At 47.8% G+C, this 14,100-nt stretch overlaps 1 protein-coding gene across 1 annotated transcript; it reads left to right on the top strand.

Annotated features, from left to right (window-relative positions):
• Positions 1-1,428: 1,428 nt before the first annotated feature.
• ZSCAN2 (zinc finger and SCAN domain containing 2) lies at positions 1,429-7,456 on the top strand (the record flags this gene model as incomplete). Its single annotated transcript, XM_080914460.1, has 2 exons — positions 1,429-1,831; positions 6,015-7,456. The coding sequence occupies 2 exons, from the start codon at positions 1,429-1,431 to the stop codon at positions 7,454-7,456; spliced, it is 1,845 nt and encodes a 614-aa protein (XP_080770586.1).
• Between the last annotated feature and the right edge of the window lie 6,644 nt (positions 7,457-14,100).

A 14,100-nucleotide genomic window follows, 5' to 3' on the forward strand; every position in this document is an offset into this window, starting at 1 on the left:
ACTCTCCCCCATTCCTCCTCAATGATCCCCAAGTATGTTCATTTTAAAAGGAAGTGGGCATGGCTGTAATCTCAGTACTCAGGAAGTCAGACAGGCAGATCAGGAGTTCAAGGCCGGCTTGGGCTATGTAGTGAGATCTTGCTTCAGAAACAAAAATAAACAGAATGTCCGTACTGAACATGTAGAAATGTTCTCTTGTTATTCCTCAACAGTACAGTAAAGCAACTGCTTACATATTATTTACACTTGGGTATATGTCATCGAGAGATGATTGAAAGTATTTAGTACACTATTTAGGGGTCTTGAGCATTCCCAGATTCCAGAATCTGGGAGAGCCCCTGAGGATAGCCTCCTTTGAAATATAGCACTGATGCCTTCTTCTAGTGAAGCTGGGAGCACCTTGACATATGATTCATCACTAATTATTAAGGTGTTCCATATGATAAGGCTGGGTGTTATCTATTAAGTGGTCACTGAGGGTTGAATGACTAACCTCTTTGTTAGGCCAAGGTCTTGCTCTGAAGGAAGTCTGAACTGACTTAGGGCAGAATAGTCAGTTCTGTTTCCCTCACCCCAGATCATTGCGTTCCAACTACTCTTGCTTTGGTCTTCTGAAAAGAGCAGTGTTGTGGTGTGTGTGTGTGTGTGTGTGTGTTGTGGTTATTATTATTTTGGGGGTTGCTATGTCCCCTTGTGTTTAAATATCTACTAGGGGTTTCTAGCTCACTTCAGAGCATATTGTTCCCAGATAAAAAGACACAGGAACCTTTAGATTCATAATAAGTTTAAAAGCATTAGAGCTGGCTGGATATCAACCTTCTATGCTATTTTGTCTACTTCTCTGTGGTGATCCCCAATGTATTGCCATGTAGGACCACTCCTACTCCATCGGGACAGTCCTTTTAGCCGTGGGCTCATGACCCACCTACCCTATGGCCACTAATTCCTTTTTACTCTCTTTATAGTTCCTACCTCAAATCCCAAGCCTGGGAACCTTTGCCCTTCTTTGCTGCCCAGCCATCTCTATAACAGGTCAGGGGTAAGTTGGGAGGAAAGGTTTACAGAGCATCATTTGGCACTTAGTGTACCTGAGATCTTGGGGGCTCAGGATTTAGCATTTGGATACATAGTAGCATCAGACCAACCCTTGTGTGTGTGTGTGTGTGTGTGTGTGTGTGTGTGTGATATTTCTTTTGCTATAGAGAGTCACTGTTTGCAGGAGTAAGGCAGCAAGCCTCTGTTGGTTTTGAATGTAAAGAGGCGTCTGTGAGATGTCTGTGAGATAGTTTCCTTAGTGAGTCTGGTTTTCTGCCTTGTTTCTCAGCAGTGTTTCTTGTTGAGATTGGAGGAAAGACAGCCTTCTCAGAGAGCCTGGCTGGAGACAGGTGTGAGGCTTGAAGCCTACTCAGTCATCTGGGACATCAGACAATGGCAGCCAAAGTGCCATCAGCGCCCAGTCCGCTCAGCCCTTTGGTTCAGGCACCTCAAGAAGAAGATGGACAGGCGGAGGTCACCAGTATGATCCTGGAGGACGATTCATGGGTGCAGGAAGCAGTGCTGCAGGAGGATGGCCCTGAGTCTGAAACCTTTCTCCAGAGTGCTGGAAAAGGCAGCCCCCAGGACGAGGGTGCAGCTGAGGGACCTCGGGATGCGCTTGCCCGATTTCGGGAGCTCTGTCGGCGCTGGCTAAAGCCAGAGGTGCACACTAAGGAGCAGATGCTAACTGTGCTGCCAAGAGAAATCCAGGCCTGGCTGAAAGAACATCGGCCTGAGAGCAGCGAAGAGGCAGTGGCCCTGGTGGAAGACTTGACCCAGACTTTTCGGCACAGTGGTAAGATGCAGAAACACGTAGGAAGAGGGCGGGAGCCTTCTGACATGGAGTAGTGTCCGGTTTTTTAGTTTGTGTGTGTGTGTGTGTGTGTGTCCAGGAGTGAGTGGTCTTCAAACAGTGTAAGAGATGGTGCTTGTCTTTCCCTACTGTTTGCAGCACTCAGCAAGATACTTGCTCTTTTAAGACCCTCACCTTGTGCAGTGGTCGCTCCAGACTTTTAGTGTGAGGGACTTGGAGGGCTGTTCTTGGAGCTCCGTTTGCATACTAAACACAGCTTCTATAATTTATTCCAACGGTTGGAAAGTTTACTGAGATCACAGGATAAAGTTCAATGGTTAGTAAAACACTTGCCTAGCAAGCACAAGAGGTATCTGGAAGCGATTTTTGTGTTTGTGATTTTTAATTTTTCTTGCTATAGAGACAAAGTATTTGTTGTTGTTTTTCTCCTTCTTACTTCTTTCTTCTGCTTCTTGATAGGGTCTCATTATGTAGTCCTGACAGGCCTAAACTCACTGTGTAGACCAGGCTGGCTCCAAACGCACAGAGATCTGCCTGCCTCTGCCTCAAGAATAAGACATTCTTCCCTTAAGAGGAACAAACACTTCTGTTGGTTTGCAGCACAAAAGAGACCTTTGTAACCCACCCCTTGGTCCCTTTCAGTTGGCTGTAATCATTCAGATTACAATAAATTAGAATAAAAGCATGCAGGTTTTTTTCAAAGTGGTCCTTTTAAGAAACCATGATAAACAACTAGTAAATTGTCTGGGCTTCTTGTGGTATGACGCCATTGTAGACCCTCTAGAGAGTAATTGTCCAGGCCTGGAAGGGCACACCTATTATCCTCATCCTTAGAATTGCGGCAGGAGGATTGCAAGCTAGTCCTCTGTATTTAGAGTAAGTTCCTTCTGGAGAGCTAACAACAAAAAGTAATTTCAGACAAGCTCTTTACGTGGTTATATATGTACCCTCTTTGTTAGTAATGAGTTCTGGATCCTTGTCTCCTTAGCAATTCTGTGTGCATTTGGCCTTGGGCTGTAAACTGTGCTCATTTGATTATCAGGTGTTTACCTCAGTTCTGCCTTTCCCCTAGGATAATTCCAGGACCCATAGGAGGTTGCAGGATTGAGTAGAAATTGGAAAGTCCAGGGTGAGGAGTGCTCAGAGAGCTGTGTGTAGCCAAGGCCCTGAAGTGGGGAAGCGGGGGAAGTAGGTTTCTTCAGATTTAGAGATGGTGAGGCAGGCTTGCTGGTTGGATTGGAAAGTGTTTTCAGGAAGTGGTGGGAGTTTGGGGGAAGGGAGGATGGAGGCTTGAATGAAACTCAGCAGGTTCTTGAACTGGGGCCTGTGGGGCACAAGAGGAAGCGGAGCTTGGCTACAGGATGTAGGTTTGATTAGGTGGGAAAGAGGCTGGAGGGCAGAGAGCAGTCAGGAAGCAGCCTGGTCATGGGGTGTGCAGTGATGAGAGTCTGGCCAACGGTGAGGTTGGACAGGCTGTGTGAGAAAACTCGCAGTGTGAACAGCACCTCTGGAGTTCTTTCTCCGGTCCTCAGTCTGCTGGAAGGTGAGTGGATTATTGTCCCTAAGATCATGCAGCTGGTCTGAGGCAGAACCAAGAGGACTCATGTTTTTAAGCATGTCATGGCATGAGTGTCCTGACAGTTCCTAGGGAAGTGCTGGAAGGAGGTCCCAGCAGGGATTAGGGCAGATTGACTCTGCCATCCAGTCTGGAAGACTTAGCCACGAGGGAAGGGAGAGCAGGAGGAGAGGGTGGTTTAAGGCAGAGGGTACGACAGCAGCTGAGGACTGAGAGATATGGAGAGGTCCGGGCTTAGAGGACTGACTGAATCTTGCTCCGCACCGGACACCTTAGATGGCGCTCACACCAAGAATCTTGTGAGCTGAGTGGATTGTCACTTGACAGCTTCACACAGCTGTCATTCAGTAGAGCCAGGATTCAAACTCAGGTCTGTTTGCTTCAGTAGGCGTTTATAGGCGCTGACTTTTATCTGAAGTGAAGTATTTTAATTTCTTTGACTGACTGATAACTTCCTTAGGGGGTGTGCTCGAGATCAAACCTAGGAACTGGATCATGTGAGGCAGGTACTGTATCATGTATGATGAGTACCATGTATGTGCCTGGTGCCTTCAGAGGTCAGAAGAGGGCATCAGATCTGGAACTGTATTTACGGACCACACTCTAAGCGACAAGTGGGTGCTGGGAATCGAACCTTGGTGTGCACCTAGCTGCTAAGCCATTTACAGCCCCACCTTGATCTTTTGATGGCCGACTTCACTGGATAGGATTGTAGATGTGTGCTGGTGTTCCTGGTTTCTGTGGTGCTGAGGCATCAAACCCAGGGCTTCTTGCCTCTTTGGCAATCAATCTACCAAACCTAACTACATCCTTAAGTCAGTTTGTGTTTTGAGACAAAGTCTCTCACATGATGGCCTAAATTGGCCTCGGTCTTATGGTAATTCTCCTGTTTCAGCCTCCTGAATTCTGCTTAATTCTACCACATTCGGCTTAATTTTATACTTTGAACAAAGAAGAAGAAAGAAAAAAACCTCTCTCGCCCTGTCAGACTCTCCTTCCCTTCTGATGGCCATGGCAAGTTTATAATGAACTTGAGGGTTTCCAAGTTATCTCAGAGGCTTGGGCTGAGGTCTGTTTGGTGGTGATTTACTTGGGGCAGTCACAGATTGATTGATGCCATGTCTCAGCAGGTATCTGAGGTGACCACAGCCCTCACCACAGCTTTGCAGTGCTTTCTTTACTTTCTCATTGGTCATCTGAGGTGGGGGATTCTCCTGAGAGGAATCAGATGGCTGCCTCCTGACTTCCGCTTCTAAGATTCTCTCTGCTGGCCTCCATTTGGTAACACATTGTGCCCTTCTTCCTCATAGCTGCTCACTGGAATCTACATTTTCCTTCATTCCTTCTCAAACACTGACTACCTGACACCAACCAGCCTCCATTCTGTTCCGTGAGTTTACCCAGGAAAGGTCATTTCAAGGCCTGGTTAGTCATTGTGTAACATCTGCCTGAGAGGCACCTCTGGGTGCATGCACTGAAAGTGTCCTGTGACTCCAATTAAAACCACTCCTCTAGTATAGCTTACATGGAAAGTTCATCTCTATTTGTTCATGAGTCCCATGGGTGTTCTAGTTCCATTCCAAGACCGAAATCAGGCTTTGGGATTTCCTGACTGAAGTTTTGCAGGTCTCTGAACTAAACCTTCTAGCCTCTTTACCGCTCATCAGACTCCTCTACACCTCCCAGAGCAGTCTGCCTGCACTCCACAGGCTCCCCTCCTCCTATGGGGCAGTCTCTTCATTCATTCTATTGCAATCTCTTTCTCTTTGTGTTTTTGTTATTTGCTTGGTTTTGTTTTGAGATGAGGCCTCACTATATATTGTGTCTAGCCTAGGCTGATCTGGAGCTCATCTTCCTGCCTTAGTCTTTTGGCTTTTTAATCACTCTTGTTTTTCTATTTATATAAATACTCTTATGTCTTTTAGGGACTTTTCTTTTTTTATCATTTATTTTATATGAGTATACTAGCTGTCTGCAGACACACCAGGAGAGGGCATCCGATCCCATTACAGATGGTTGGGAGCCACCATGTGGTTGCTGGGATTTGAACTCAGGGCCTCTGGAAGAGCACCCAGTGCTCTTAACTGCTGAGCCAGCCCCTTTTAGGGACTTTTCTATTCCTCCTTGTCCTCTTTCTCGGTTCCCTGTCACAGTGAAGGCTCAATGGGGATTGTTGGGACACTTTTGCACTTGCAGGTTGAGAGATCTCTACCTGCTGAGCCATCTCTCCAGCCCCAAGTTCTACATCTTGATTAGAAAACAGCTAGAAGACTCTCTCTTCTTCCCTGGGTGGAGCTTAAGTATAGGACCTCAAAGCCCACCTCAGTGGGCAGTGATGCACTTCCTCCAACCAGGCCACAACTCCTAGTAGTAGCACTCCCTATGGGCCACAGAGAGAGGGAGACCATGTGTGCGTGTTAGCATATGTGTGGAGATCAGAGGGCAACTTGCTGGAGTTCTCTCAGGTATCAGACTTGGTGGCAAGCACCCTCCACCCAAGCTGCTGCCCATCTCCTTTAACTTGGTTGGTTTCTTCTTCTCGTCCCAATGGGGAATTGAGCGGACATTGTATGTTTTTCTTCCCTTCAGATTTTGAGATACAGAGTGAGAACGGGGAGAACTCAAATCAAGATGTGTTTGAGGACGCAGGATCACACGGGATGTTTTTGAAAATCCCTGGAGGGGAAGGTGGTCAACAGTCCGATGGGGAGAGTGACTTTGAGAGAGACCATGGCTCCGGAGGGGCACAGGGAAATGCCCCAGATGAAGGGCACAGGGACGTGCCATCTGAAGGAAGGGAAGTTGGCCAGCTAATAGGCCTTCAGGGCACCTACCTGGGTGAGAAGCCTTATGAATGTCCCCAGTGTGGGAAAACTTTTAGCCGGAAATCCCACCTCATCACCCATGAACGGACCCACACAGGAGAGAAATACTACAAATGTGATGAATGTGGGAAGAGCTTTAGTGACGGCTCAAACTTTAGTAGACACCAGACGACTCACACAGGAGAGAAACCGTACAAATGCAGGGACTGTGGGAAGAGCTTTAGCCGGAGTGCGAACCTAATCACACACCAGAGGATCCACACCGGCGAGAAGCCTTTCCAGTGTGCCGAGTGTGGCAAGAGCTTCAGCAGGAGCCCCAACCTCATCGCTCACCAGCGCACACACACAGGGGAAAAGCCATACTCGTGCCCTGAGTGTGGAAAGAGCTTTGGCAACCGGTCCAGCCTTAATACTCACCAGGGAATTCACACTGGAGAAAAACCCTACGCGTGTAAGGAATGTGGCGAAAGCTTCAGTTACAACTCCAACCTGATCAGACACCAGAGAATCCACACGGGAGAGAAACCATACAAATGTACCGAGTGTGGACAGAAGTTCAGCCAGAGCTCAGCGCTCATTACCCACCGGAGAACACACACGGGGGAGAAGCCGTATCAGTGCAGCGAGTGCGGCAAAAGCTTCAGCCGCAGCTCCAACCTGGCCACTCACCGGAGAACCCACCTGGTGGAGAAGCCCTACAAGTGTGGGGTGTGTGGCAAGAGCTTCAGCCAGAGCTCCAGCCTGATCGCCCACCAGGGCATGCACACCGGGGAGAAGCCCTATGAATGCCTTACGTGCGGAGAGAGCTTCAGCTGGAGCTCCAACCTCATCAAACACCAGCGGATCCACACCGGGGAGAAGCCATACAAATGCGGCGACTGTGGGAAAGGCTTCAGCCAGCGCTCGCAGCTGGTGGTGCACCAGCGGACTCACACGGGTGAGAAGCCCTACAAGTGCCTCATGTGTGGCAAGAGCTTCAGCCGGGGCTCCATTCTGGTGATGCACCAGCGCGCGCACTTGGGAGATAAGCCTTACCGGTGTCCTGAGTGTGGGAAAGGCTTCAGCTGGAATTCAGTCCTCATCATACACCAGCGGATTCACACAGGAGAGAAGCCCTACAAATGCCCCGAGTGTGGCAAAGGCTTCAGCAACAGCTCCAATTTTATCACACACCAGAGGACTCACATGAAGGAGAAACTTTACTGACGTGGCAGTAAAGAGAAGTGCTGAGCTGACTCTGAAGGGAGAAGTCCCACAGTGCCCCCTCCCCATGTTGTCCCTTTAAAAGAACCATTTTTCCTAAATGTTCTTTGTGAGTTTATGCCAGAACCATACCGTTTGTCCTCATTTCTAGGACACTGTTATCTTGTTAGAGTCCTGTACAGGTCAAGAAGGGAGTCTAGGAGTGGACATTCCTCAATTTAATTGCACCTTCTCCCCTTTAAATTCCTCTGTGCTTCTGTTCTCTTTAAGTGGGGAAACACTTCTCCATATGTGATGACAGTTTGGTCTGCAGCCTAGGCTGAGCCCTCAAATACTGAACATTATTTGCGTGGCCCTGATTGCTTTGCTGTCAGGTTGTCCCGCTAAGGTGCCCTTTCCCCCAACCGCTAGCATCCCAGGCTTCTCTCCCGTGTCAGACTCCATCTTGCTAGCTTTTGTGTCAGGTCAGGATGATAGGTCTTCTCCAGCTCTGAATCACCTGTAGGAAGGCAAAGCCCTTTTCTGGTTTCAGAACACAGTCTGGGGAAGTATGTGCTGGGACTGATGTCCCACTGTCTCTTCCATTGGTAAGAGGGACAGTGACTGCCAGGAGAGTGTCAGCTTAGATTCGTATGTCTGTGGGGGGGAGCACACTTGGACACACAGTTTTGTGTTTGGAGCCTGAGGTCTCTGACCTCCAGCTGTCGCATTAAGGTGAAACAGTCTCGTGTGCTGTGCACTGTGTGTGCATTTTCAATTCACTCCTGTACTTATCTGCCCCCGTCCATATTTTATACACACACACACACACAGTGCATGGGTCCCATAGAGCTAAGGCAAGCCTTGAACTTATAATGTATTTAAAAATGACCTTAAACTTCTGATCCTGAGTGCTGGGATTATCAACATGCCTGGTTTATGCCTTGTTGGGGTTGAATTTAAAGCTTCATACATGCCAGGCCATCACACTACTGAGACATATCTTCAGTCCCTTACATCTTTCAGTGTGTGTGTGTGTGTGTGTGTGTGTTGTTACGGTGTATACAGGTACTTATGGAGACCAGTGGTTAGCTTCCAGTGTCATTGCTAAGGCATGGTTGACCTTATTTTTTGGAGACAGAGTCTCTCGTTGGGCCTGGAACTCTGCTCAGGCTAAGGTCCTGTCTAGACCGCCCCCAGAACTGCCCTCCAGTGCTAGTGTTACAAGCACGTGCACCACAACATGTACTTTACCATTTGAACATGTGAATCTAGCATACTGCCCTGCAGGTCTTGTATACCAAGGGTGTTCTTTTTAAGGCAGTGTCAATTTTGAGGATATCAGAAATCTCATTGTGGGGTTGATGAAGCGGGTCAGCGGTTAAGAACACTTACTGCTCTTCCAGAGGTCCCTGGTTCAATTCCAGCACCTGCCTGACAGCTCACAACCATGTGAAACTTTCATTCTAGAGGATCTGATGGCCTCTTCGCACATACATACCTCATACATGCAGGCAAAACACACATACACACAAAATAAAATCTTTCAAAATAGGAAGAAATTCCCTGGTGAGGATTAGTTTTTTCTTTTTTCTTTTCTTTTTTTTAAGATTTATTTATTTAATGTATGTGAGCACACTGTTACTCTTCAGACACACCAGAAGAAGACATCATATCTCATTACGGATGGTTGTGAGCCACCATGTGGTTGCTGGGAATTGAACTCGGGACCTCTAGGTAGAGCAGTCAGTGCTCATAACCACTGAGCCACCTCTCCAGCCCTATCGCTGCTATTTGTGAACCATCCATCATGTTTGTCATTCAAGCAAGGTGTGGTGCCTCATACTTTTATAAACCTATCCCTTGGGAGGCAGAGATAGGAAGATGACAAGTTTGAGGAGTGTGAACTCAAGTCCAGGCCAGCTTTAGCCACCTGTCTTGGCATGGCACATCTGGCTAAGGAATAAGAGCGTTGAGAATCGTCTTTATTCGGAATCAGTTAATGTCGACAGCAAGGAAGACTGTGAAACTAAGTAGTCTGTTAGGTCCATCACCGACTCTTTCCCTTTGCTTATCGAGTGAGCATTCATCGGATGCACCATCATCCCTGTGCTCAATGTTAGGAAAACTATAAAGTCCTACTGGGTGCCAGACGAGACATTTGGATGTATCCAGGAAGGTGCAGGAGCTGCGTGTCAGAAAGGCAGCGTAGCTAGAATGGTTTCCCAGCTGACACTGTTTCTCATGTAGCCCACACTGATCTGAAGCAAAGGGACAGAACGTGCCATGCCAAGCCTGCCTCTGCTTCCCAAGTCCTGGCACTATGGTTTTATGTGCCACCATGCCATCCACTCTCACACTGACTATATGAAGTCATCCTGGGACAGTCCCCTTACTTTAAAGATTATACTGAAACATGACAGATAAGTACATAAAAGTGTACGACTTGCTTTAGTTTCACAAACTGCATACACTTAAACAACCACCCAGATCCAGAAACAACTGGCACATAGCCAGATGTGCCACTTTGCGCCTGCCTAAAGTTTCAGGCCTGGTTCTAAACAAACTTGTGTTGCACAGATCTGCTTTCACTATTTTACAGCAGAGTCGAATCCTAATGAGATTGCTTCTCCACAGAATTCTATGGAGTCCATTTATGGTTCGTGATGCCATGATAGCTTACAGTGTAAGCAAAAGGTACAGAGCAGGGACAGTGGCAGTGCCCTGCTTCTCCTGCTCTCTCTCCCAATGACAACCATCAGGTAAGTAAGTAGCCTCACTCTAGGGACAGCCTGGAGACTTAGGATGTGCTAAGTACATTATTAGCACCTGTTAATCCTGTGGTTGCTTAGCTATGTTGTATTAGTTTCTTTAAATTTTTTATTTTTACTTTTGTTTATATGAGGCAAAGTCTAGGAGTATAGCCCAGGTCAGCCTCAGACTTATAGATCTCCTACCTCAGCTTCTCACCTTGGGCATTCAAATTTATTATTAAAGCTGTAAGAAAGGGCGTGGTGGCTGGGCCGTGGTGGTGTGCGCCTTTAATTCCAGCATTTGGAAAGTAGAGGCCACTGGATCTCTGTGAGTTCAGGCAGACAAGAAGGTTCGGTGGGTAAAGGAGAGGACCACCAAGCCGGAAAGCCTCAGTTCAGTCCCTCGGCCCCATGTAGTGACAGAAGAAAGCGGCTCCCAGAAGAGCTCTCCTCTGACCTCTATGTTGGCACCACTGCATACACTCCCCACCCCCCACATAAAGTTTTTTAAGTTTAAAAACCAAAGCAAACACAAGACACACTAAGAACAAATGGATGGAAAGAGCTGATAGTAAAAATGACACATTAGCCACTTTTTCTAGTCAGTAGCAGGGTTGACACACTTGTGATTAGTCTTGCAAGCAAACAACCATCACCTTTCCTGGCCCTTTGGCCCTGACTGGGTTGGGGGATGGGGTGGAGGGGGGGTGGGGATTTTGGGGAGACTGCAACCTCCTAACTAGGAAGCTCCATGGCTTGTTCACCCCACTGTCTCTCACATGACTGTCCATAAGCAGGTTTTCAGATCTTTGGGTAAAATGTGCATCTTTTCACTTTTGTGAATGCTGGACAGGTGTTGAGATAGAGATCAATCTCCTTTGGTTTTTCCCACATTCCCTACCCCAGTCCCTTGTATTCTATCTAGGTCTGGAGACCTTTGGTAATCTGAGCAAAGGCTGTGACCCTGGGGGCCCACTTGTCCTTGGGTTTCTCTCCACTGCTCACCCCATGATGAGTTTTACCATCTGCGTGAAGCTGCTGTGGGAGAGGTTATTAGGGGAAGGGCTCACTGCAGGGACAGTTCGCCCAGTCATTCCTTCATAGCTTGATGTGAACCCTGTCAAAGGAGAGACACTCTGTTAATTGGCAAGTGCTCCAAACTCCCTCCCGGGCTAGGTGTTGGGAATAGATTTCTTGGCTTGCGTCCAGACAAACCACACCAAACCAACACGGTTCCACACTGTTCCACGTGGAGAGAAGAGGAAAGAAGGGGGAGGGGTTTTGGTCTTTTATGGGAGTAGTGACATCACTTGCTCCCAGGTGCAGGTGGGCGTCTGAACGGGTGTATCCTGGGAATGCTCAGCTGTTTCCATGGCAATGGATGCGCCAGGTCCCTGTCACCTGTGGGTGGCGCCATCGCTGGGGGTGGGAGCCGTCCTAGTACCAGCACTAGGCCTTAGTCCCTAAGGCAACTCTGCACTTAATCTTAGCCAAAAGGCCAAGAAGTGATCCTAAGGCAACTCTGAAACTCCTGGGCTGCTTTGGAAGCTAAATGCTGTGTGTTGGCTTTGGTTTCCACATAAGCAGTCTCAGAACTCCTGAAGATCAGAGAAAGAAATCTCCAAAGTCCAGTCTCATTACTGGTCCCTCCTGTCATCCCGTCTCCACGGTTGTTCTTCCTGTGGGCAGGCACACTTAGCTATCTTGAGCTGTGGAATTTTCACCTGGTAAATAGTGACCAGAGACCAGGGATAGAGTCCCTGCGTAGCAGAGCAGGTAGTTATCATGTGTGAGGCACTGGGTTTGGTTCTTAACACCTAAAGTCAAAACACACAATAACAGTTATTTATTTATTATAATATATGAGTACACTGTAGCTGTCTTCAGACACACTAGAAAAGGTCATCAGATCTCATTGCAGATGGTTGTTGCTGGGATTTGAACTCAGGACCTCTGGAAGAGCAGTTAGTGCTCTTAACCACTGAGCCATCTCTCCAGCCCATAACATTTATTTTTAAGGCAACTTCTTACTGTGTAGCCCAGGCTGACCAGAACTGTCCATTGTCCTGCCTCTGGTGCTGGGATTACAGATAAAACTATGTGCTAAGTACCTTCCTGCCCCTTTCCTTGAAGCCCCACCTTATCCCTTTGAGCTCTCCCATCTCTCTGTAGTATTTCCACACATTGACTTTGAACACGCACATATTTGGCACGAACCACACTGCTGTGCAGGCAACTGGGTTGTTCAGAGCAGCATTTTGGAAAGTTCTCTCTCTGCCCGACTGCACTCAAGCAGGAGTGTGCTTTTCTTTTCCCAACACAGCAAGTTCTAGTCCAGCTTTTGATGCCCCACAGTTGGCTTTTGATGAGTTAGTGTCAAGGATACTCTTAGAATCAGGCAGGCCTCGTGCAGAAAATAAAGAAGTGGGCTGTGTGTTACAGCTTTGCATGACAGGTACCTGGCATGTTAAGCGGTGGAAAATGCCAATTGGACTTTGAGCTTCATTCATACTAGTTATTCACCTGTATACTAGATAAGGATAAATACCTCGGTCGGTCCACTGCCGTGAATGACGACTCTGAAAAGGCCCCTGGTACTCAGCGCCCCGAGTGGAGTGGCAAGGCCCCCTCCAGCTCTTAGGGGCTCCTTCCCCTGCGACTGCAGCTCCCTTTGCACCTTCCCGCTGCAAAGCAGTACTGAGGTCTCGCCCTTCACCAATGATTCGTATGAAACAATAGGTGTCCTTATATTTTATTGGTTAACACTGCTGTCAGTCTGAGTGTGGAGGCCTTTGGGAAATGTAGTACTTGCTGAGTCCTGGTGCGCGCCGCTCTGTCTTCAGGATTCTTTTGCATTGGCCTGTCCAAATGATCCACGATTGAGTGTCACGTGAGGATGTAGCGTGCAGGGGAAGAGGCTCCAGGTTGTCCCCGCCCCGCCGGGTGGACGTGGCCAAACGGAGAGACAGGTCATGTTGCACCTACCCCTCAGTGGGACCAGTACTTGGTGCTGGAGGCCTGTCTTGCTGTTCATTGGGCCTGGAGACCATATCCATGAGCTTTCAACTCGGGTCCCAGAGCCTGCGTTTGCTACCAAATTGTTTCTAGAAAACCTAGCGCGTGGAACAGACTAGCCTTCCACTTCCTGGTCATGAACCAAACAAGTCACCTGCGGGGGGGGGGGGGCTGCATTTTTATTATGTGTTCCTAAAGTTTGTAGTGTTCAGGAGTAATGACCCCTGTCTTATTATGTTAGGGCTAAGACATTCTGACCTAAGGTGGGAGCCTAGCTAGAGACAGGGCAGCTCAGCTACTGAGCTTGAATCTCAGGTTGGGGCTGATTCCACCCAGGTGCTGCTGGTTTTAAAAGAAACCGGGCTCCGGAACAGAGAAATAAACAACTGAAAAACAGTAGTTGGCCTGACACAGCATCACAAGAACAGACTTTAATCCCAGCATTGGGGAGGCAGAGGTAATTACATCTTGACAAGTTCAAGGACAGCCTGGTCTACATTGTGGGTTCTAGGCCTGCAAAGGCTACATAGTGAAACTCTGTCTCATGAAACAAAACAAAGCAAAACAAAACAGAACAAAAACAGTACGTTGTTTGGCTCCAGCTCCCAAAACAGGATATAAAGAATAGTACTTGGTGATGGTCTCTAGCTGAGTGAACTTAAACTGACCTCAGGAAATTCTTCAGTAGGGAAGCATGCACAGTAACCTTTTCAATTCTAGGGATATTTAAACCCCAATATGTATCATTGAATTTATGGGGGATATGTATTAGCTTTCTCTCCCTCTTCTCCCTTTTCTCTTCCCTCTCTCCCTCTTCTCCTCCATCTCTCCCTCCCCCTCTCTCTCTTGGCTTTTTGATACAGATTTCTATGTATGGCCCTGGCTATCCTGGTAGACCAG

The sequence above is a fragment of the Micromys minutus genome (assembly GCF_963924665.1).
Source record: "Micromys minutus genome assembly, chromosome: 3".
Lineage (NCBI taxonomy): Eukaryota > Metazoa > Chordata > Mammalia > Rodentia > Muridae > Micromys > Micromys minutus.